General features: G+C 29.5%; 3 protein-coding genes across 7 annotated transcripts in view; 2 read left to right on the top strand and 1 right to left on the bottom strand.

The window, feature by feature from the left end:
- The window catches only part of LOC111036585 (serine/threonine-protein kinase N), a 28,636-nt gene extending 22,659 nt beyond the window's left edge, over positions 1-5,977 (bottom strand). For 2 of the 3 annotated variants that reach the window (XM_022318665.1, XM_022318664.1), the window contains exon 1: positions 5,484-5,977. In XM_022318665.1, the coding sequence (XP_022174357.1) occupies positions 5,484-5,501 (18 nt within the window). In that variant the 5' untranslated portion in view covers positions 5,502-5,977. The remainder of the gene's footprint in view (positions 1-5,483) is intronic. The other variant, XM_022318663.1, reaches the window with a different exon arrangement.
- A 7,255-nt stretch (positions 5,978-13,232) lies between these two features.
- Positions 13,233-19,278, top strand: LOC111036582 (thioredoxin domain-containing protein 15). 3 transcript variants are annotated; one of them, XM_022318658.1, is made up of 7 exons: positions 13,233-13,393; positions 13,622-13,735; positions 13,799-13,944; positions 14,011-14,271; positions 14,898-15,100; positions 15,193-15,323; positions 18,970-19,278. In XM_022318658.1, exons 2-7 carry the CDS (start codon positions 13,684-13,686, stop codon positions 19,191-19,193), a joined length of 1,017 nt encoding a protein of 338 aa, XP_022174350.1. In that variant the 5' UTR covers positions 13,233-13,393; positions 13,622-13,683; the 3' UTR covers positions 19,194-19,278. The 3 variants fall into 3 exon arrangements, with proteins under 3 accessions (XP_022174350.1, XP_022174351.1, XP_022174349.1); XM_022318659.1 differs by lacking the exon at positions 13,233-13,393 and adding an exon at positions 13,400-13,515; XM_022318657.1 differs by lacking the exon at positions 13,233-13,393 and adding an exon at positions 13,400-13,531.
- A 101-nt stretch (positions 19,279-19,379) lies between these two features.
- Positions 19,380-21,942, top strand: LOC111036581 (protein msta-like). The gene is made up of 7 exons (XM_022318656.1): positions 19,380-19,667; positions 19,725-20,155; positions 20,235-20,486; positions 20,557-20,710; positions 20,829-20,981; positions 21,045-21,213; positions 21,286-21,942. Exons 1-7 carry the CDS (start codon positions 19,494-19,496, stop codon positions 21,558-21,560), a joined length of 1,608 nt encoding a protein of 535 aa, XP_022174348.1. The 5' UTR covers positions 19,380-19,493; the 3' UTR covers positions 21,561-21,942.
- The last annotated feature ends 3,369 nt before the right edge of the window (positions 21,943-25,311 follow it).

Below are 25,311 nucleotides of genomic sequence, written 5' to 3'. Positions count from 1 at the left end.
TTAGTCTAAATGAAGGTCGTTTTTATTTTCTTTAACATTCGAGAAATGGATGAAAATTTTTTTTTTTTATGTGATGATTTATCATATTGAAAATAAAAATATATGTTATAGATTATTAAGGTCATGTAGGTACCTACATATGTTTCCAATGACATTGAACATTTTATTTTTAGATAACAATTTAAAATATTTAACTATCAACTCTCTGAAGATCGTTTTTGTTTTTCATATTAAATTAGTATTCTTGATCAAAAACTATCTAATTTATCAATGTTACATCAATTAACATTAAAAATCAAAACATGTCATAACCTATAATAATGACTACAAATTACAAAAAAAATGTAATAAGGTAATTTAAGAAAAAAAACAATTAATATTTAGTATTCACCTTTAACTCTATATCTGTATTTATTTTTTATAAGTAGACAAATAATAGGCAAATAATACAAAATAATTGGTTTTGTTTATTTGTACATATATTTTTTGATGTGAAGAAGTTAACTCTAGTTTCTATTCCTTTCAACTAACAAAATCAATAAAAAATCAATTGACATTAAAAACACACAATTTATTTGAAGTTTTCTATTTTAATTTTATTATTTATTAAGTGATTATCTTAAGCTAAACTCTCTGTAATAAGATATCATTAAGAAAATAATAAGGTAGAGTAGAAACTGAATACTCAATTAGTACCCGCTGACAACTTATGTAGGGCCAAGCTAGGTAGGTAAGTTAACACATTAAGTTTTGTTTATATATTATAACAAACTATAATAAACCATTAAACAAGCTTTTGACATATTATTTTTGTTTACTAAATTATCAGTTTATAAAAACTTATTTATACTATTTACCTACCCTCTACTAAACTACTTTTTATGATAGGAAAGCCACAGTACTCGGAACAAAAATCCCCAAAGCAACTGTTTAGTTTTTAAATTATAAAATACTGAAGTTACCTAGGTACATATCTTAGGTATAGTATGTAAATAAAAAAAAATTGTAAAAATAATAATAAATAATAATTAGGGTCTGGATCTAAAAACTATGAAAATATGCTCTAAAAAACACATTTTAACCGTAATGTTCTTCAAAAATTGTTTTAACCACTCTTGAGCAAATAAGTATACAAACTTAATAAACGCAATTACGGTGTAATACTGACTGACCAATAAATTGTTACTGCAATACACGATTTAAGATAGTGTACTATATCTATATACTATCTTAAATCGTGCTGCAATACAAACCCTCCAGCTGTTAATCACACTGTAGGTACGTAGATAAAAACATTATCAAGGCATTAAAATCATAATAATAGAACAAATAATAAAAGAATAAACCGTCAGAACAAATTTTTTTGAGCTAATATTTTGAATTACCAATCAAGTTTAAACTGAGGTATAAACAGTATAAACTAAACATTTATATAATTTATAAACGTTTATAAATATGCTCAATTTACGCCAAAATTGCTAAAAATGCAAAACTAAGGTTAATTTTACCATCATTTGATTTAGAAAACACATTTTGAACTTGAAAATCATTGCTTGGGACTTCCAAAAAATTAAGCATTTTACATTTGAATTGAAACCCTATACCTATAATAATAATATTGTCAGTCAGTACCTAATAGACAAAGTTAGCACTCGCTTACAGAAATTGTAGGAAAAATAATTAGTAATTTTAATAAATGAAAATTAACTACTACACCAATATTGATCATTATAATATATCTTATAGTCAAATCAGTCAGTTATAAAAAAAATATGTTTTATATTTATGTGCATGTAATACAAACAACGTAATCTATAAAGGTACATATACCTATACATGTATACTAAAAAAATAATTAATTTGTATACTGGTATTTGTTTTTCAAATAATATACATGTATTAACTTACATGCTAAATGTCATGTCATACAGTTAAGTAATTGGAAATTACAATTAGCAATTATAGTCATTATGTTGGTCAACTTTGGAAACACATTTCTATAATTAATATTGTGTAATTGTTAGGTACTTTACATATTATCTTCTGATAAATATCTTTTCTTATTTAGTCATTTTTAGTTAATATGGCAAGTACCTAATAGCTGATAAATCCATCATTTCAGAAATACTAAGACCATTTTTTTTTTATATTTATACCTAGTAGGAAAGTACCTAGTACCTACTTCAAAATGGTATTAAATTTTAGAAAATAAATAATTACAGTTAAGAAAACATAAAAAGTAGTCACCTAGTTATTTTTAACCAAAATTTAATGATAAATAAAATAATAGTACATATTTTAACTATTTTAAATATAAATATATGCAAATTACCTTATTATCACAAAATACTTCTTAAAAAACTTTACATAAATAACTACATAATCATTGAGCTAGTCGTTGAGGTTAGAGTAAGTTATAGAAATCTATTTTACAAGTCTAAAATCAGTAACATCAAATTCTAATTTTAACTGTTGAATTACCTAACTAATACTTTTTGTTAATATTTTTTTATGTATTGATAATATGTATATTAAAGTTTTAGACTTCAGTTATTATTGCACAACATATGTTGATATTAACTACCTACTCAGCTACTCACTACTAATGAATGAAAAAATATTGGATACTTATTATTTCGTTATATTTTTTACTAACTTATAATACCTAGGAGTGCCTACCTACAAACTTTATTATTATGCCAGTTTAACAAACATCAGAACACTTCTAATTAGAATAGTAATTTGGGAAATGTATCAATATAAAAATAATTTTTATATTGTCATACATAGTTTGAACAAGTAGATAGAATATATATTTATTATTTAGGCAGATATCTACTTAGGTACCTACCTAACTACTATGGTTTTATTTAAAAACCTATTTAAAAATAGATAACTTGAGCTTATGCCTAGCTATTATGTGAATTCAAATTGAATTCTGCTAACATGCAATTTATCAATTAACTTATTTCAAGTTATTTTTACAGCAGTAATTTGAACAGATTGGATAATGTAAATTTAACAGGTAAAGTAATTACTGGTTTTTTTACCAGTAAATTATTTTTACCCAAAAAGTATTAAATAGGTATCTATTGTCTCATTTATCACAAACAACACTATTTTTCATCAGCTTCCTCTATCTTTTGAAATTGTGGAGAAAACCAAACTTTTCTCATTTATTACAAGTATAGGTAAGTAATCATTGTGTTCAAGAGTTGTAAATATGCAATATAGGTACCCTACAATATACAATAAACTACCTTCTCAAGTGTCAGTATCAATTATTTAGTTTATTGGTTTGCGAGTAAACCACCAAACCCAAGTACATGTCCACACCCACTGAGCTTGCAAGTTACCAAGTCAAGGGTGCCTTAACTGCCCTTATCATTATACCAACTCGACATCTTTTGTACACTTAGATCATATACACTGGATAGAGCTATAGTTTAAAATCTTGAAGCATAGCTGTTCGTGCCCGAAGTCATCACTGAGCATGAGCATAGTATATGATCTAAGCATTCAGTACCTAATCGTCCTAATCACTATAACACATTGTTGTTCCTTCCCCGTCCCGCGCGATCTATTTAATTTCTCACGCATGCGCAATAAGTACTTCGGGCATGAACAGGTCTGCTTCAAACACAGACTACGCGTGATATACGCTATAGCTCTATCCAGTGTATATGATCTAAGTTTGTACACTTGATTTGACATAAGCCTCAGCTTACCTATCCTCAGATTACAAACAAACGACTTTAGTTCTTAATTAATACATTATAACCAGTCACCTATTACAGTTGGCAATACCTCAACTGTTGAGCAATTCAACAAATTTATTAACAGAACTTTTAAATTAAACAAATTAGTTTTTGACAGACATAAAGTAAATAAATCATGTAGGTACTGAATGATAATTTTGATAAGAATAAAATAGGTATTAATTATTAAAAACTTACACATTTAAATGTTTAGACACTTCAAACAAGAGGCCATGTGGAGGACAAGTGGATGTTCATTAAACCTATGTGGGCTCAACTGACTTATTCACAAGTACTTAGGTATGTAATATATAATATGCTCTTAAAAATACATGTAGTACCTACCTATACAAGAATTATATAATTTTCAAAGAAAAAAGATTTACAAGCATATATAAGTATCTATTGTTAATTTTATAATATAGCTACCTATATAAAAATATCATTAAAAAGTAAAACAAACATGAAACATGTTTAGACTAATGACCAACTTAAATTAACTTTAAGTTCTTAAAAAAATTGTAATGATCAGTTTATTGTTCTACCATGTTACCAGGTATTGGTATATAATTTAGAACAAGGTATAGTACTCAGTATGCTACAGATTAACTAGGTACCCCCCTAGGTACCTATAGGCAAATCCGGTAAAATTATTCACAAATACCTCGACGAATACTCAGGTACCCAACTAACTCTTGGGTACTAAACTACTAACCCATAAGTACCTACGTTTAAATTTGTTTAAATTTACATATTATGAGCAACTAGATGAACTACATAGGTACCTAAAGATACCTACTATTATAGTAAATTTGTTTTAAAAATATAAATAGGTACGTAGGTAACTAATGTTTAATTTCAAACATTGAAACCCATTAGGTACCTATATTAAGTACCTATAAATTTAAACATAATACAATCCTAACAGCAATTTTATCTAAATTGACTACCAAGTATCTAATACTGAACAAAGTATACCGGTACCTATAACTACTACTATTATAGTGCAACAAAAAACATATTGAAACTAACCGATTCAAAGGCAATCATAAAAAGAATATAATTGAAATAACGACACAATATTTTCAGTTTCAACAGTCTTAAGCTAAACCGATACACTACGGGCATGGAAGCAGGAGCAATTTAATGTAAAGACTAAACATAGGACTATACCTACACAGGGTGAGCCTAGACATAGACGACATCATCAACAACAACAACAACAACAACAACAGTAAACATGAATAGACAATAAACAATAATAATAGGTTATTATAATGTTATTATTATGTATTTAAAAACTAGGCGAGTGATCGGAGTGCGCGGCAAACGTTCGAGCGCTAGTGCATCGTCGTGTCGCCACCAACAGGTGCGGGCGGAAAACGCGAACCCAAAAATACCCACTTCTCGCCGCCCAACCTTGGAACGAAACGTAGCGTGTTGCGTGCCTACTGCCTAACTGCCCAAATAAACGTTTGTTAAGTGTATGCCACACGGAACAACACCACTTAAGAGGTATCGATCGATAAGCCCGTGTAGGTGCCCACCAGGCAACGGCATACCCATACACACATATTATGTTTCAATTACATTCGGTAGGACAGACAGGACGACAAATCCTAAACCGACGTCGACATTCGTCCGCGTTTGGGGAGCAGAATTCACGATTTGAATGCGCATCGTCGGGGAAGTGCGGGGTGTTGGACCACAGGTTAATGAACTTACCTGATAGTACTCGGCCATTTCAACCGCCGACCTGACGAACGCCGGCAACACGGACAGCTGCTGCTCCTACGACGACGCGTTCGGGCGACAACGGGCGACCATCACACCAGCCACCAACCAGTTGGGGGCGAACGTAAAAGCTCGACGCGCACGCACAATCACACAGACGGCAACACGGGACCGCGCGACGGCGACGGATCTACGCGGACGAGCAAACAAAAACGACTACCGGCGGTGGAGGAACGCGGAAAATCATTTCGTTTTGCGGACACGGCTCCTCTAGTTGCGCGCAATCCGACGACACACGAACACCATTTTTTTTCCTTCCCGTGGCACCGGTGGAGGGGAAAACAATAATAACATACACACGCACGCACGCACGCACGCACGCACGTACACACGAAACTAGAGGACCGTTGGAATTTGATTAATGACTCGACTGCCGCCGCCGTAATACTCAGCAATCACTAGTCGGCACTCGAGGAGGCTCGACTCGACTAGTCGTCAGCGTCAGCCGTGGTCCGCACTCGCTCGCTACGCTGTCGGAGCGAGAACAGAGCTGATGCGCAATCGCGGTGGGTCCAGTGTCGCCACATCGCTCGAGCACAATAATCCTCGGCACGGCCAGAAAGAACACGAATAGTAAAAATTACTAGTAATATTATCCTTACGAGTTACGCTTACGACCGCGAACTGGCGCTGAGGCAATCATACTTGATACTTATAAACTACTATACACCATACACTATACAGTATACATCCTTATTCCATATTTGATATTAAATATATTATATTAAGTATATAATCCATATTACATGATAGTATAGTAGTGTAGTCACAGAGACAGAATACCTAGATAAAAGGTAGTATATTTTGTATTTCTGTGGCAGTATAAAACTTACTCTGGAACGCTTGCATAGGTAATGATTTAGACAATTTAATCACCATAAAGTATAACTGTATAAGTACCTACTCCCTACCCAGTGACTAGTGACTATATTATATTAAATAGGTAACTAATCTTACTAATCAGTAATTACGTCAGATTTTTCGTTCTATGATCAAATTTTTGTATTTCACATAAAATTAAATAAATAAAACAATTTATGTCTATATTACATTATGACTATATCCATATAATACCCATAAAAATTCTTAAGCTTTCACTTATATTTTAAGAAAATTGAATTCAAAACTATTTTTACTAAAATAATATATTTATATAATTTAATGTTTATCTCATCTTTCCATTTTTTCAATAATTATAAATAATAGTTTTTCATATTATACACGCACACTATAGTAAATAAAATATTAGTAACACATTTATTGTTAATTAATGTTAAGTGTTTTGGGGAGAGGGGGTGTGGAGCATAGCCTTTCTTAATTTACCTATTATAAAAATTCTAAGCCCACTAACTTTAAGGTCTATATGGTTACGTCTATGATTCTCTAACGTTTATTTTAAATAATAACATTGTATAATGTGAATACACGAAACAGTCAATAAAATCGTCGTCGGAGAGTTATAAATTCATTATCTACTCTACCATAGTACCGTGGTAGTGCCGTATTGACCATGACTAACTAAATTTGATGATGTTATAAACAACATGTTTATGCCATGGTAAATTTATTTACTTTGTCGTAGCAATGGTAGTGTATTACCGTTTTTGTTGTTACTTGTTGCTCTTTAATTATTTAATCGTAATTCGTAATTAATTAATTATTATTGATCGTCTGCACTCTACTTATTATCTATAAATACATTACTATTTATTATTTTAACACCATTGTGGCATAAATACTGATTATTTAAAAAAAAAATAGTATTGTAGTTCAATAAAATATTATATTATATAATAACAGTTTTATTATGAATAATTAAGAGGACGTCGCACTCGCATGTGTTGTCTCTGTCTTACACACTTAAAGTCGGTAAGAAATAGCAAATTTTTGTTAGTTTGAATAGTGTGCTGCTAGTTTTGATATTAGAGTAAATTTATATTATTTCTATTAATAAATCTATGCATATTTTATTAGACCAAGCTTTTAGGTAGGAAGATTCAAGATTATCTGTGTTCTCTCGTTGGTTTTTTATGATATTTTAATGTACATAATGGTAATTAAAATATTTTATGAGTATGTAAAGGATAACAAGTAATATTTAATATTAACTAATATCTATATCAATTCTATATCTTTTTTAATATTAACTTTTTTTTATTTTCATAATTCACTTAAAAATTAAAATATTGTAAAAATCAACGAGAGAACACAGATAGAGTTCTTGCCTGAAATTTTGATAATAGGTCAAATTACTCTAAAATCAAAACTAACAGCACTAACACTATTGAAATTTGAAACTAGAGAACGAAAATTTGATATTTTGTTGTACGTCTATAAGATGGAGTGAACACATGTGGATGCGACGTCCTCTTAATCCGATTGATGCATAACTTGGGGAGCAAGACGTGTTTAAATGTTTCAGTGACAAGTGACAACTTGCAATGGTGACGGCCCTTGAAATCATTTGAATTTAGGACATTTTTGTCTCCGATCTACTGGATTTCCCCCCCCCCCCCCCAGAACAGGACTCCCCCGGACAAAAACTTGGAATAAAAATGTTGAGTAATAATATAAGATGCAATTCAATAAATATACATTTGAATAAATTAAAATATAAATATAATTCAATAATACGTCATACTAACACTATTGCCCATACAAAATGAAACAAATAAATGTATTGCTTACAAGATTTTTTTATTAAATAACTGTCGAACTAATATATAAACATAATTCAATAATAACTTTTACATAACTTTAATGGTTTATCAACCATTATAGTCATTACCCATTATTACCCATGTTGGCCACATTTGGTAATAAATCCATAACTCGAATGATGATAGTTGATAGATTCCGATATGATGTTCATTTATTGTATAGTTCAGTCAAAACAAAAGAACCTATTTCCCAACCTATTATTATGTGTAAAAAATTATACATTAATTCAGGGGGGAAATGTCTCAGTCCAGCCAACCAAGGGTGAAACATCCAGTACCTCTAAAATCTACATACCGAATCATTTAGAATTTAGATCAACGTATCTATGTACAATTACCTATGTACATTATACATAATATTAGTTTTTACTTTGTTGGCATTATGCAGGAGCTCGGCAAGACCGTCCTTAGGTTTTGCGGACCCTGTGACTAAAAATTAAAATAATTTCTATTTTAATTTACATGACCATTGTGTTAATTCCCATTTTTTACGGCTCATATTAATTGATTCGAAATTCACGAACTTAAGAAAAATTTTCCGTCTTCGAATTTTTCAGGAATAAGATGGAAAAAAATATGTAATCGTTGAATTACATCAAGCAAGTCATAGAAGCTTGTATGGACGATAGATATTTATATTTACTTATTATGGATATACCATATACCTATTTCTATAATTGCATAGATACTTCATTTCAGACATTCCTAGGAAATTCCTTAGGTATTTCATTATGAAACATACAATTTTAAATTCTATGAAATAATATAATTTTTTAAGCCACTTAACCTATTATTTTTTTTTTTAACATGAAGCGCTCTTTAAGATCGCCCTGGTATTTAGCTTGTCTATAAAGTCTTACCGACCCCCTTAAAAATAGTTATCACATCGTTTTACATTTTTATAAGAAATCAATGTGAGTAATGACACGGTTTCATGTCGGTACCAAAATAATAACGTACAATAATTAAATAAAATTAATAAATTATCATTCCCTTGTAGTCGTGTGTGACTATAAATAAAAGTGATTCCAATGTTACTCCTGAGATTTGAGGGTATAATATTATGTTCTTACAGTATACGTAATAAACTAATAACTAATAAGTCTAGAGTGATATAAGTTAAAACTTATAAATTAATTATTCCTTTATAGTTTCTCCTAATTGATTTCTGCGAAAATAAAGATTACACAATTATTGAGAAAATATAATAAATAAACCAATGATAATATGTGATATGGTGGACACATTATTTTAATTGAGCATTTGAACAATACAACTGATACCTACTTATGATGGCTAATCATCTATAATAGCGAGTGGCGACATAAAATATGTCATAAGTCATCACTACGTATAATATACTAGCTGTATCTGAGTCTGTGACATCACAGATTAAATTAATAATTATTAGCCTTCTGCTTTCATGGTCACGAGTTCTGGTTAGTGATACAACTACAACTAAGGTATAAGTATAACTGAAAAATGTATATCCCGGCTCGAGCTTATATACCGTGTAATTCTATAGTTTTAATTAATATTTTGTGTATAAAGGGTATATTTGCTTACGTTTCGCCTTAGAAAGCATAGTTTTCATAATAAAAACTAAATTAGTTTTTAATTAGGGATGTTGTTTTCCATCACAAAAATCACATATAATAATATTGAGTATAGACAGTTTGAACTATATGTCTATATTATTAATATTATGTACTTAAGTATTTATATGCTATATGTGTATTATTGTATATAAATATGTATAGACGACAATAGACGCATCCTTGCCAATAGACTTGTGATTTTATTTGTTCTATAAATAAACCTATATGTTATTTACTTATTATAGTTCAATTAGAGACAATAGTAGGTATCTACCAATGTACCAACTATCAAAAATTATAGCATTACATTATTACATATTAGGTAGGTACCTAATATTGATTATAATTGATAAATACTAACACAAATTACATAATAGTAGATACCTAGATAGTAGATACCTACTAATTTTTAAATACTTTTTTTTTCTTACTTTATACATAAAATATTTTTAATTCAACCATTTCATCTAAATTAAAAATAATCGTGTAGACTTTTCGCTGTGTATAATATAGATGTCGAGCGTGTAGTTTGTATATAAGTGTACACTGTACATGGATCTGAATTCTGAACTAGGTTAATTTTTTTTTAGTTATTTTAGAAGTGAATATTTGTTACAATAAGAGCGAGCGAAGGTAGACTGCTATAGCCTAAAAGTACCTACCTACTGTAGAGTATAGACCAGCGTGCAGCACTGCAGCGGTTCCCAAACTGTGAGGCTCGAGCTTTTGGCAGGGGAGGCACGAGCCTCGTGGTAAACATTGACACTTTTTGATCAACGATAATTCTGTTGAAGTCTATTAAGTTGTGCCAATTGGGCACTATTCATCTGGACGTTATTGGAATGCCGTACGGCCCGTACCTATTTCACTACATTTAGTGTATATTATAGCAGTGCAATAGTGCGATTGTGGAGGAATCAGCGCCCTGCAAATCTGAACCTACTATCTAATTCTGGATTGTGTGTTTCCGGTTTTTCGGTTTTGTAATGATTTACATTACCTCTAATAACTAACAGATTTACTGTAATTAGCCAGTTTATTAATGAATTATTAAGTCTAAATGTAAATATCCTTAAAATTTGGACTATCTGATTAGCAAGGTTAGGATTCATGGCTGAGGATTTATTTAGGGTTGTTAGTATTTTATTATCAAATTTCCTCGGTAATGACTAGCTTTCCTAATTTTCTACTACAAAATATGAATTCTAGCTGTTGTCTACTGTGAGTACCCACAAATCCCTGCCCCCTGCACAATATATGAGCTAATAGTAAAAAGGTTGAATGTTTTAGCGTATTTATAAAAGTATAAGTTACTTAACATTTAACAAGTATATTATTATGTTCTATTGATGTATAGAATGTATTTATAACTTGTAAGAATCCGTATTATAAATTATTGTAGTTATTTCTGATTTGTATACTGCCGTTTACTACTACCAATTTATTGTCATTGCCACTATACCTATTACGTTATATAATAATGCAGGATACCAAGGATATAGGTAGAGGTACCTATAACAATGGGTTAAGTGACAAGTTGTAGTGTTCTATTATAGCTTTGTCAGTAATGAATTTATGTGAGGTTTAAGGTTATGTACTTCTAAGCATCTTTTAATCTTCTATATGTATAGTTTGTATGGTAGGTTGCCTGGTTGCATTATATATTTCATCAATATATAGCTGTCGACTATGGTATATTACAGAGCTCGTAACACCTATATAAAGCACAAACAAATGTTATTATTAAATATATATCAATAAACATTTCAGATCTTAAATCTCGATCTCTTCAGAATTTATAAACAGTTTAATGTTTAAGAATGATTTATGATGGCTTTATTATTATTTATTAATAGTTAATACCTATATTACCAATAAGCAATAGCCATATAGCGACATATAGGTAGTACGCTTACCTACCACGCGTGTTAGTAAGTATACCTACTACCTAGCTATATTGTTTTATTATACTTATTAGCTATTGTAATTGGTAAATACATTATATACATATTAACACACTTATAAGCATTCGGTGCAAACTGTGCATTTATAGCCTTCGTGTGTTTTTATCTTAATTTAGTAAAAATATATAGTAATTAGTCCTATTAGGCGTAACTGAAGAGGGCTTCACCCCATCAGATTTTTTTGAAGCCATGTACTGTCCCCATACCTTATTTAGCTATTAAAAAATGTCAATTCCATAGGCGGAAATATATAAAAAAAGTTTTTTTTTTTTTGGAGGGGGGTACTATCTTTCAAATGAACTTAAATCATGGGGGGGGGCTTTGTCCCTTCACAATAACTGTTGGACTTCTCGAGAGATTTTGATGGCCTTTCGGGGGGACTTAGCCCCCCAGCCACCCTCGATTTCCGTCGGCCAAGTCTCTACTCGAAACTACAAACTACAAACTACCCGGAAACTATTTTCATTATTATGTAAATAATACGAACATATATTATGAAAAAGTATGGTAAAACATTTAAAAAAATTTACTTTTATAGTTTTATACATCAAATACGTATTTATTTTAATCGTACGAAGTAAATACCATGCATGTATTTTAGATATGGCCCGTCGGACGGTGTGCAGCAGATCTTATGACGTCACTTAAAACGCGACTTATATTTAAACACGGAAGAAATTGTCCGACAACAATTTTTAAATTACTAAAACTATACAATTTCAATCGAGATTTCGATGCTCTATATTTCACACAATAGAAAAATTAGTTTTTGTTTTATGAAAAAAGATAAATAACGTAGTTTCGTAGGTACCCACTTTTATATACCAAATAGTTAATAGTAAATATTTTATAATCGTACTTGCCTACTACAAAATATGTAGTTCATATTTTCATAGCATTTTTCATTTTACTTAGTTAAGTATTTATCTTACCTAAGTTCAGTATCTCAGTCCTGCGGGTTGCACGATGTTAGCATGGTGCGTAATAATAATAAATTATAGTTATATCTTATATCTTATAATATAGCTCTATACAGTCTACTTCAGTATCTATAAATTATAATAATAATGAAGTTTAAAACAGTAAATAGGGGTAGAGACGTAGAGTAGGCGATTGCACAAATATCTTTAGTATAGGTATTAGATATCGATATCTGTTGGTATGTGCAAAGAAATGTACAATTATGTAGGCAACAGGCGTTCAACTATACAAAAATAAACATAGACTGCAAAAAATTAAACAAAATAAAAATTTAAAAAAAAAACTTTTTCTTTAAAAATATTAATACAAGTGTACAAAGCAGCGCTATCTATGAGAAAAATTCCTATGCGTCCAGCCGGTTATAATATTTGTTATTTTTCTTACGTCCTCTCATCATAGATAATAAGATTATTTATTATCTATATGCCTTTTGGTCAAAAAACAATTCAAACATAGATTGATGTCGAAAAAGTGGCTACCAAGTTTTTAATGATGGAAACATTGGAAACACTTATCACTTATCAGCAGAATGATAAATAGACTATAGAGAACAGACAAGAGGCAGAAAATAGAAATAAGTAAATAAATAACCGATGAAATCACGGAAGTTTCATAATTTTATATTATAAATATTACATATTAAATTAAAAATTATTACCGATAGGCAACGATTTATGATAATCTCCTTTAGAATACCAATGTATTGAACTATGAAAGTATAAAATTGAATTGTTTAATTTTGTAGCTGATTGGTTTTATTCATTAAGCTAATGTAATTCCAATAAACAAAAAAATTGTTTTTTCAGGAACATTAATTTTAGTTCATGCTCATTGAGTGTGTCATATACTCATATATAAGGATAAGACAATGAACTTTCCACATATTTTGTTATTTTTAACTGTTTGCGGACTGGCATTGGGTAAGACATCATAATTTGATGTTATCATTATAATAGTTCAAAAATGTTAAAAATATATTACAGCTGAATTTGAGGAAAATGTACATATTGACGACAGTAAATTTGGACCATTGGAACAACCAGATTCTCCAAAAAATTTTACAGTTGCACCGCAAGTAACGGACTTTACAGATATACTAGCAATAAGTAATGCCATTAAAAGCTTTCAGGTATGATTTTTACTTTCAAAATTTAGAATACAAACAATTATTTGATTATACAAATAAATTATTTAGAAAAAAATGGAAGAAGAACATAATTACTTGCCAACTATGCAAGCATATTTAACTACAAGCACTGCTAGTAATAGTGGGAAAGAATTTAAATTAAGTACATTTTTATCGTCAGTTTTGTACGCTGAAATCGTCACCGACAATACAAATACCAGTCAACCATCAATTAATGAACCATTAGCTAATGTTACAGCTGCTAACAGTTCAAGAATTGTTAATTGTACCACCCTTGTACATTTAAATCAAACAGAAATTTCAGTTGAGGTAATATTTTATAATTTTAATACTAATAAAATATGCTCAAATATCATAAAATATTGTCACCAGTACAGCTATAAGTACTTATGTCTTTTTATAAGGCATGTAGCCAAAACAAATTTTCTGTTTTNCAAATAAATTATTATTTACCACTTTAAATTTTTTCTTTGAAGAAAATAATATTTAAACATAAATACTTATATAAATTCAATTTTTTAGTTAAATCCAGGATATTCAAAATGAGAATACAAATATTCAATTGAAATCCGAGTTTGTTGAAAAAATTATTAAATTTTTTTTGAAAAGAAAAGAAAACCTGCATGCCTTCATTCTTTTATAATTTGAGTTTTTTTGTTTTGTGCAAATTGTATTTTTTCAAGGAGCATATTGTGTTCATGTCTATTATTGTAATTTTTCATACTTAGTCTAGTTTCCCCTATCTTTAATTATTAAAATTGCAACTGAAAGAGTATTATTAATTTAATGTTATAAATGCAATTGCCCTAATGGTTACAAATTAATTACTTAGTCAACACCAATAGTTTAAATGTAAGAAATTTGTGAAAATATTTTTTTGCATATTCATTAACATATTTATATATGACAGAATTAATTATTTAGTTTTTCTTTAGGTTGTTAATTCATCACGACTAGGATATGTCTTAAAATATGATCCTGAAGTAACTAATCGCCGTGAATCTGGTGTTTGTTCATTAGTGTTATTTTATGCTAGATCATGTCAATTCAGCACTTTAGCTGCACCTCACTTCAATGTACTTCCAAGAATATTTCCTCAAATTAAAATGGTAGCTTTTAATGCTATATCTGAACAAAGGTATGTGGTAAAAATATATGTATTTTTATATAAAATCTATAATAGCTATTTAAATTTAAATTTAAAACTTCAATTTTTTACTTTTATTTTAGATTTAATACAATGTATGGTATAACTGGAGTCCCATCATTAGTTCTGTTTCATAATGGAAAACCTATTGCCAAATATAATGGTTCTGATTATTCACTTTATGAATTTACTAAGTTTGTTATTAGACATACGGGTAAGCATTCATATTTTTGTTTATAATTATTAATAATTTGGTTTTTATTATTATAATAATTAGTATAATATTTTACAAAAATATATTTTTATAATATATGCCTAATATTCAAAAATTAGGGAAGAGGGTCTAATAAATAGAGTCAATTGTTTTCAAAGATATGGGAATATAATATATAAAGTTTCCAGTATCCTTAAGAAAACTTGATTCGATAATTTAAATTTATTTAAATCCTCTATTATTCAATTTAATAGTCTTTGACCTTTGTAAGGGTCATACATTATTACCGTATCACATTTACAAAATTCCTCACTCTGTACACTACATTTATATGAAAAAATGTGTGATCTCCTTCACATCTTATATCTTGTTTATCCTGCTTCGTTGGCTAAACACCTTATCTTGATAAATTTCCTAAAAACCCTTTATATTCCTTTCAACTTCCTTTCTATTCTGAATATGAATTCTAAATCAGCTATATAATTGTAATCTCAACTCTTTTATTTTGGAAGTTGGCTTTATTATATAATATATTTGTTGTATTCTATATTATACATTATAATCGCTTAAGTATCTTAGTTATAGTTATAGTTAGTTAACACTAACTAATGTTTATCTTAGTTGCATTTAGTACTTAAACATAAATGTTGAAGCATAACTAGGCTATTTATTTTTGTATTCTATGACTTATTGGGCTAAAACAGTGGCTATTAACCTTTTTTGGTGCACGGCACACTATTATATATCACAAGTTTTCACCGCACGCTCACGTACTCGACAACCACAACAACTTCGGCAATGTTGCCGAACGCAATAGTTATTGCCACACACCTATATATGTATGATATTTCTTGCAGCACACCTAGTCGATTTCGCTTCACAGTATTGTGCCGTGGCACACCGGTGGAGAACCACTGGTCTAAAATCATAAAAAATATAGAGCGCTTCAACAGTTTCAATATACAGTGAATGAAACCTGAGTTAACTGAATTGTTAACCTGTCTTTACTATGTTTCCCGCCCTGGCACTTTTCCTCTCTAAAGGTGAAAGTTTTATCTGGTAAACATTTCAAAAATAGAGCAGTTTTGTCTGTGCTGAACACGTTTTGTGGCTCTTAATTTTACAACAAAGTTTGAGGTTTATGATGCCCCTCTGAACACAGGTTATAGTCAACACTACAACTTTCACCACAAATTGTTTTGAAAACAGTACCTTTTCTTTTCTTGTAATTCGTTAACCATCTATCTCTAGCTGAGAAAAACAGGATGCCCTACTCTTTGGCAAACAATTTTACTTTTGCTTTTAGTAAGAGGCCACTCAAGGCACATTTTTCCCTCTGCATACCCCAAACCCATTGTACCAGAAGCACTTATCACAAGATCTCAACTTAAAAACTAACCAAACAAAACTAAAATAAAATTATACTCGGCTATCTAGTTAAAATACGATAAGAGACAATTAAGAAATAACATAAATAAATTTCTACATGATTGTAGTAAATTATTAATTGTTAATTTGACACTATTGTCACTTGTTAATGGCCAGTTTTCCCAAAATTTTGTTTCAAACTACCCAGTATACTTAAATGAATGATTTTTATTAGAATTACCTGGAGATTTTCAAGAGAACAAGCATTAACTTCAAAATACCAAATGTTTTTAATTATCCAGAGTCGACTGTACTATTTTTAAAATGATTATCAATTATTATTATTATTATTATTATTATTATTATTCAAACCAAAAATATTTTATCTACAATTTGGTTCAAATTGGTTTCTGGAATGTCAAGTGTTAGCCTTATTGCTGTTGCAAGTTATAGAGCACTAATTTTTATAATCTGAAAACTTAATAAAAACATTTTTACTATATTCCTTAAGTAAGAAAAAATCTATGTTTAATTCAGATCAGCAAACTATTAATTATGACAAGATTTTTTGATTGGAAAATAAATATTCAAACTTGGAATGCAACATTTCCTTGATTGATAGACATTATGGAGTATGGCTTATAATTTTATTTTATTTATTTAACAATAATGTTATAGTCAACTATAAAACAGTTTTTCTTAAATTAAATGTATCTTACATACAGAGTGTCCCGTGAGGATTTACTCATTGTGATATCTCCTGAAATAATGTAGATATCATAATTCTAGTTTTTTATTAAGACTCACAGAGATAAGCACTACAAATAATTCATGTTTTAATTTTTGTTTGTTTTAGTAAAAAAGTTAAAAAATATATTTTTTTTATTAATTATTTAAAAAAAAAATTGAAGATAGCCATTTTGTAGAGTTCATTTTTCTGAAAATATTGGCGTTTCAACATTTTAATTTTATTAATCTCCTGATTTTTAATCAATTTTTTAGCTAATAGGTAAAACAGCAAAAACCGGTTTTTGTACAGATGGCGAGTCCCCCTCTACTGATGGATATATTCTCACGGGACACCCTGTATAGTGATCGAATAGTGCTGGTAGTCACTGCTATGTGAGAGTAGACAAATTTAATAAATGGTTCTTGTAGTTTATTAATTGTGTATATTTTTTAAGTTTCTCTAATATACTTTATTTTAAAAAAGCTAGTACAGTAGAACTCCGATTATCCGGACTAATTAATGTCAAAGATGGTCCGGATAAGCAAATATCTGGATGATTGACATATAATATATCAAAAGTTATATAATTGTACGAATATATTGTACGCATGTATTTATCATTAATATATAATATGTAATATAATTTAAAATTCGTAACCATAAACAAATGATTTTATTATATATTTAACTGAAAAAAATAATCCTTAATTATTGGAGTTCGATTTTTCTTGCGTCTTAGACCATTTAAATTCCAAATTCAATGCACCAAAAGCTTCAGAATTTGTAATGTACCTACGTCGGAATGACGGATGTTATTAAGAATAATATATAATGTATATTCTTTATCTAATCTAAAATCGACTACGAGACAGGTGTAAGAAGAACGGCACTCGCCGTTTTTTTTTCTCATCCGGTTAATTGGACGTCCGGATGGTTGACGTTCGGATAATCGGAGTTTTACTGTAGTTCATGTGCACTATGCAGTGACCTCATTGTTAAACTATACCACAATTCAACTGTTTTTTAATTAGTACAAAATAAAAATATGAGTAATTTATCGAAAGTATATAATATAATATGTTATTATTATAACTTTTATAACTTTCAACTTTTAAGTCAACTTAGTTATTATTTTCACAAAAATGTGGAGCTTAACTTAGTTAGGTACTCAAGTCAATTTATATTTTTAAATAATTTTTACATTATTTATTTAACTTTTGTTAGGGTAACTTAACTTAAGCTTTTAAAAAAAATAAAGATGGAAGTCCCATGACTACATGTATGAGTCGAGTATTGTTTTATTGTTGCAAAATATATTATATGTTTATATTATACAATAATATTAATATTTACGCCAACCATATTTAAACAATCAAATTTATAATTTTTATGAAATTATCAAGTTATTATTTTAATTAAAATTTGTATTATGATGTATATATTATTTACATATTATTGTTTGTATGATTGATAGTTTTATTTTGCTATATTTTAAATATTTTTCTATCGTTAAATTATTAAAAACTATGTTTTACTGTTTTTATATAGATCTCACTCCAAATGAAAAGGTGGAAATTTCTGTGACAGATTTTGTAAAGCCTGTCCCTGGATTTGGGAATCGTGATTATGATTACTCACTATGGTTAGCATGGTTTGTAATTATATTCTGGACACTAGTTTATGTTAGGACTATGCATTTCTGGAGAAAATTTGTTGAAGACATAAAGAATATATGGCGTGAAGCTGAAGCACAGCATGAACATGCAGATTAAATTAATGTAAATATTTTCTATAAAATGTTATTGTTTTATTATTTTTAAATTTCTCTTTCTGTATTTATGTTTTATAGCAATAATAATATTTATGTAAATAATTTTAAGTTATTTGAAATTAAATGATACTTTTCTTCATATCAGTTCTCAAGTATTATTCATCTAGTTTGGGAACCATTTGTTCAGGGTATTTATAGTATCTTCAAAAATAGATAATAGTTATATAATGCCGTGCAGGGGATATATTTGTAACACATTTCTTATGTAACACTAAATCAGTATTAAGTATTAACATCAAACATGGCGAAGTGTAATGAAATAATTTCTAAACATTTAGAAACTAATAGTCACTGTGCATTTTGTGGCATTAGTGCAAGTAGTAAATGTGCAGCATGCACATTGGTTGTGTATTGTTCAAAGGAACATCAAAAAGCTCATTGGAAACAACATAAAAATGAATGTGTATCTTATGAGGTAATTTAAAACTATTAGTATTTAGACCCAAAGTATATTTGTTATTTATTTTTTTAGTTACAAATAGATTCAATTGTAGGTAGACATCTGATAGCTAAACGTACTATTAATCCATCCGACATTATAATTCAAGAAGAACCATTAGTTATAGGTCCTAAGTTTCCAACATCAGAACCAATATGCATTAAATGTTTACAACGTTTGAAAAGATCAGAGTCTATAGTGGAATCTTTGTGTGAAAAGTGTTTATGGCCTATTTGTGGTGCAGGATGTGTAGTAACATCAATCAATCAAAATACCCATGAAGGTGAATGTAAAGTATTAATGAAAGGATCTGAAAAAATTGCCCAAAATAATGATTATATGTATGATGCTTTAACTCCTTTAAAATGTCTACTATTGCAATTCACGGATAAAAACAAATGGAATCGCCTAATGGAATTAAAGAGTCACATAGAATACAGAGGCCCAGGATCAGAAGTATACGAGTAAGTAATGTACAAAATACCAGGTATTAAAAATTTTAATTTTCATAACATAATAGTACAGCAATTAATATTATTTTAGGGAGATTAATTCAGTGTATAATTATTTAAGAAATAATTATTTGAGTGGAGAATTTGAAACTCCATCAGACCTTATACACAAAATATGTGGTATTTTAGATGTAAATGCTTTAGACGTTCAAGTAGCCGGATTAGAGTTAACTGCTATATATCCCACAGTAAGCAAGCTAGAGCACAACTGTTTACCAAATACTGGCATATCATTTGATGCATGTGGACGTATTTATGTTTATGCGTTTCGTAAAATTGTTAAGTAAGAACATTTAAATTTAAATTATAACAACTAAAATAGTGAAATATTTATAAATATGAATTAACGATAGGGGTGAACATATAACTTCCATGTACACTAATGCATTATGGGGAACCCGAGAAAGGAGAGCTCATCTTTTTTCTACAAAATATTTTAAATGCAAATGTAAAAGATGTTCCGATGCTACAGAACTGGGCACTCATTTTAGTACTATTGTGTGTAATGTAAGTTCTATATCTTAACTCTACTTACTTATCATTATACTTTATAAATATATATGATCTATACATATTATATTACTAAGAGTTAATGCAATGTTTAAAAAATTTGGATATTTTATAGGTAAAAGATTTTTGTAAAGGAAATTTAACTCCTATACATCCTTTAGATGATTCCAGTGAATGGGAATGTGACAGGTGTCCGACAACTGTTTCATCAGATAAAATTGATACAATTTTAACAGAGTTAAATTACATTGTTGATAAAGCTCTCCGAGTATATAATATTGAGTTAATTGTTACCTAGTGAGAACAACAATTATATTCTTATTTATTTTAGAATCCAAGTATAAATTCACTAGAAGATGCTATTTCAAAGCTGAAAACCCGTGTTCATTCAAATCATTATTTATGTTTTAATTTAAAACATACATTAATACAGCTGTATGGCCATTCAATGGGTTACAAACATTCAATGTTAACTGACGATTTATTGAAAAGAAAATCTGGTATGAACACTAGAAAAAATATAATTAAATAATATTTTAAAAGGTAAAAATTGTATTAATATTATTTTGTAGAACTATGCAGAGAAATGTTTTTCGTACTAAACATCATTGATCCATTATATACACGGTTGAACATTTATACTTCAGTGATATTATTTGAACTTCATTTGGCCTTGTTGGAATCAGCTACAAGAATATCAGAAAATAAAGCTGAAAGTAAAGGAATGTATGACGAAGCTAAAGTATTATTATCTAAAGCATTAGATATACTTAAAAATGAACCAGAAGGATCTCCAGGTTTTAAGTTACTACAAGCTTACAAGCCTAGTATCATTACTCTTAAGTAGTATACAGTTCAAAATAAATTATACTAATCATCTTTCATATATAGAGAACTATACAAAAATTGTATCAACAGGAGCCTGTCATAAGCGATCAACAGTAATTTTATTTTTATGTGATAATGAGGAATTAGTACTAATATTAGTGAATCAAATTATTAAACTGCAAAGTAACTATAACTGTAGTCGAAGTTAGAAATCCTATAACTTACCTAACCACTGCTGGTTATAATTGTAGTTGAGACTTGAATATTATTAGTTTTTAATTATTATATACTTGATATTATTACCCACATGTGGTATACATATCATATGATAATTTTTTGCTAGATACGGAATTGATTTTTAACCAATTGTGGCGTTAATAAAAATATTTTAACAGTAGTAATTGTATGTTTTCAATTTTGTTTAATATTATTCCCCCAATTATGTACCTAAACTACGTACCAATATATACAATAAGTATAGCCATATGCTCGTATAGGTAATATAATATATACCTGCTAAACTTCTAACCTAAACTACAAACCAAAAGTTATAAGAATTTTAAATAAGTGAAGTATACCATCACTTACTAGGTATATGCATTATGCAGTATGGTTATTATTTTTAGGTTATGCATACCTGATAAGGGCTGTGCTAAGGAATTTTCAATGAGGGCTCCCTGGTTGTTGAATAATTTTTTATAGACAATTTTCTACTAATGAGGTTTCAGAATTAATATAAGTAGGTACTATGAATACACAATAAATGCCATACCCCGTGAACACCCATGTACCTAAACCTAATATTTACTTCTCTAGATTATAAAAAAAGAAGCCGAGCTTAAAATATATTGTTGTGAATCTTTTTATAACATTAAACCATCAATGCATCTAAGACTTTTCTGTGTCTGCAGGCAAGTCTGTAGTTAAGTTTTGCAACTAGTCAACTAGTTGATACCTATAGCTTCTCAAAAATATATAATTGTATACCTTTAAAAACCACGAATCAAATAACTACAACCCAAGGTACAATTGCTAATAAATGTACCTAATATATGTACTATAAATTGTAAAAGTTAACATTTCAACAGTATTGTTTTTACCTTTATTTGAAGCTAGTGTTAAGTATAAACTTATACATTTTAATAAAACTAAGCATATTGTGGTGTATGATTTCACTGTTGTGACTTGTAAGTTTATGTTAGTATATATAATATGTTAGTAAAAGTTCAATATATCTAACTGTGCCTCAGCTGATTTTAACAGCCACTCGTTTCAAGTATTGAATGCAGTATCCACAGATTAAAGCATTTCTGGTACCTACTTATTAAAATTTGTAAAATTTGTTTGTAATCTGTTTCATTTTGGAAATCTATAATATTAATGGATATAAAACAACTGGAATAGTATTGGATTAAATTTTCCACTTAAATACATGCTTTGAATCCCCGCTAAATCTATAACAATTTATCCCCATCTTAAATTCCCAACACCTCTCTAGTGACTAGCCCCGAAAAATATATGCATCACTCCACCTTTCCAAACCACTTGAATGTTCCTGACCAATAAGATTCCTCTGTTCCAAATGGAAAATTCTTAAAATTTGTAGCAAATAATCTGATATATCAATACTGAATACACTATACACGACTAATGTAGTCGTGAAGTCATTAATAAATTCCTCCGATATAACCACCCAGTCTACTACTTCACTCCAAAACTTATTTGGATCCTCTTTACTTTCTCATCTAGTCATTCTCAAGATTTGTATGACCTCTCATCATTAATACATTTAATATTCATTCGAAACATTGGTACTCTAGGTACTATTTACTACTCTCATTTTTACCTATATTTTATAGTTTTTTCGCTTTGATAAGGTCTTTAAATCTACGATTCAATTCTCAGCCGATCCTTTCCTCTAATTATTATTTTGTTATTTTGTCCCCTCTCAATTTATTTCATCAAGCTGGATTCAAAATTTAAAATTGTACAGTTTCTACTCCCTAATTTAATATTTATATTAATTTGTAGTTGGCCCAAACAATAGTAACATGACATATTATTTTGACGTTTTGTTAGTGGGGGACTGGGGGAGTCCAGTGGACAAACCATTTCCCATCTGCTTAAATTTGTTAGATACTGTAGGAACCTATGTATAACTACTTTAGTCTTTAGTTATTGTGCCGTGTTATTATATGTAATGTCAATCAATAACATTTACCTAACTATTTAATGGTCCGGTCTTTTAGACATGATTTAGTGACCTATAATTAAATCACTCAATTTTAGTGAATCATTAAATTAATCAATTTTTTATGCAACCCGGCATAGATCTATCTTATATTTATTTGAAATTGGATATTTGAATCTTAAAACAAATTACCAACCAGTAGTGTAGGTAGTTAGACTTATAGTTGTAGAGGTATATATCTACTCGAGTAGGTAGGTACCTATTAACTACTGCCAACTGTCTGTGTCTATACCTACCTATTTATTAGACAAAAATAAAGTTGAGAATTATACTACAGCGAAACCTCCAAATACCAGACACTGTCTATGAAATTTTTACCGTTATTCAGGTGTTTCAGTTTGTGGTTGGCTCCTAACTCCTAAGAAAACGTCATCTATTTGGAGGTATCTGCCATTTATAGGTGTTCGCTAGAGGAGGTTTCACAGGTGCGGCTCCAGCCTCCAGCGACATGGTTGTGAGGGGATGAGCTAGTAATAATATTGCCAAACTATATACTATAATATGTTATTTTTGGAATTTCGTTTTATCAATACACAATTTTTAGAAATACGGGCCCTTGACGAGGAGGGGGGCTAACCCTGACTCCTAAGGTTATGCTGTATTATATACTTATACAAATAATTTGGTAAGTAGGTACCATATGGGTAATCAGGCAGTGTACAAGTAAAATGTTGCGTTGCTACACGATTTTATTTTTTTATATTAATGTTATAAGAAGCTTATGAGTTATAACTTTATAAGCATCGGAAACTATGGCCATTAACATTTTATAGGGGGGGGGGGGTTACTGTTGATTGAGGAACACGTGTATGAGGTGCGAGTTTTTGTCACTACAAACCCGGGTGGTCCCCCATCCGGAAATTAGCAACGCCGGCTGATGCTTGACCTCAGAACATGTTAGTGACTGAGGCCAACTGCCGAGCCACACCAGGCCCTTGTTATACCATTACACTATTACAGTAATACTATATAACATCTTTATCTAACAATTAACAATATTACATTTATAAGTTATTATACACCATGAGTCATAAATATAGGAATATATATTTTGTAGGAAGGTAACATAAATTAATATGTAGTTACCTACCTAAATTATAAACCAATATTATTAAGTAGGTATTATTTAATCTTATATTACATAATACTTATAAATAATATATGACATATTTACATATTTACATTAAAATATTATTTTATACGAATTCATGGTTTTTAGTTTTTTACCACCGTAGTACTCTCCACGATTGGCACTAATCGCGATTAAGCTATCTTTATCCGTGCTATTGTCATTAGATTTTGTAGAATAGTACTATAGTATAATTAAGAATTTAGAATATCTATTAGGCATTAGCACAGAACAATACTATTACCTATATACTATTGCTGGTAAAATTTTTTTTTGTTAAAAGTAGTTTTTTTATCATGGAAAGATCGCATAAGTCCATGGAACATGAAACTAATCGATACTACTATCGACTCTTAGCCATAGCGCTTGCGCCTTGTTGCATTGGTAATT

This window comes from Myzus persicae, unplaced genomic scaffold (assembly GCF_001856785.1).
Source record: "Myzus persicae strain clone G006 unplaced genomic scaffold, MPER_G0061.0, whole genome shotgun sequence".
Taxonomy (NCBI): Eukaryota; Metazoa; Arthropoda; class Insecta; order Hemiptera; family Aphididae; genus Myzus; species Myzus persicae.
This window is presented reverse-complemented; position numbering and strand designations above follow the sequence as displayed.

Bases quoted from the DNA above. Each gene is read 5' to 3' on its own strand.
- LOC111036582 (XM_022318658.1), top strand. From the start codon at position 13,684: ATGAACTTTCCACATATTTTGTTATTTTTAACTGTTTGCGGACTGGCA. The intron at 15,101-15,192 runs GTATGTGGTAAA...CTTTTATTTTAG, and splicing joins AATGCTATATCTGAACAAAG to ATTTAATACAATGTATGGTA. The intron at 15,324-18,969 runs GTAAGCATTCAT...GTTTTTATATAG, and splicing joins GTTTGTTATTAGACATACGG to ATCTCACTCCAAATGAAAAG.
- LOC111036581 (XM_022318656.1), top strand. From the start codon at position 19,494: ATGGCGAAGTGTAATGAAATAATTTCTAAACATTTAGAAACTAATAGT. The intron at 20,156-20,234 runs GTAAGTAATGTA...ATATTATTTTAG, and splicing joins CCAGGATCAGAAGTATACGA to GGAGATTAATTCAGTGTATA. The intron at 20,982-21,044 runs GTATATAATATT...TATTTATTTTAG, and splicing joins TTGTTGATAAAGCTCTCCGA to AATCCAAGTATAAATTCACT.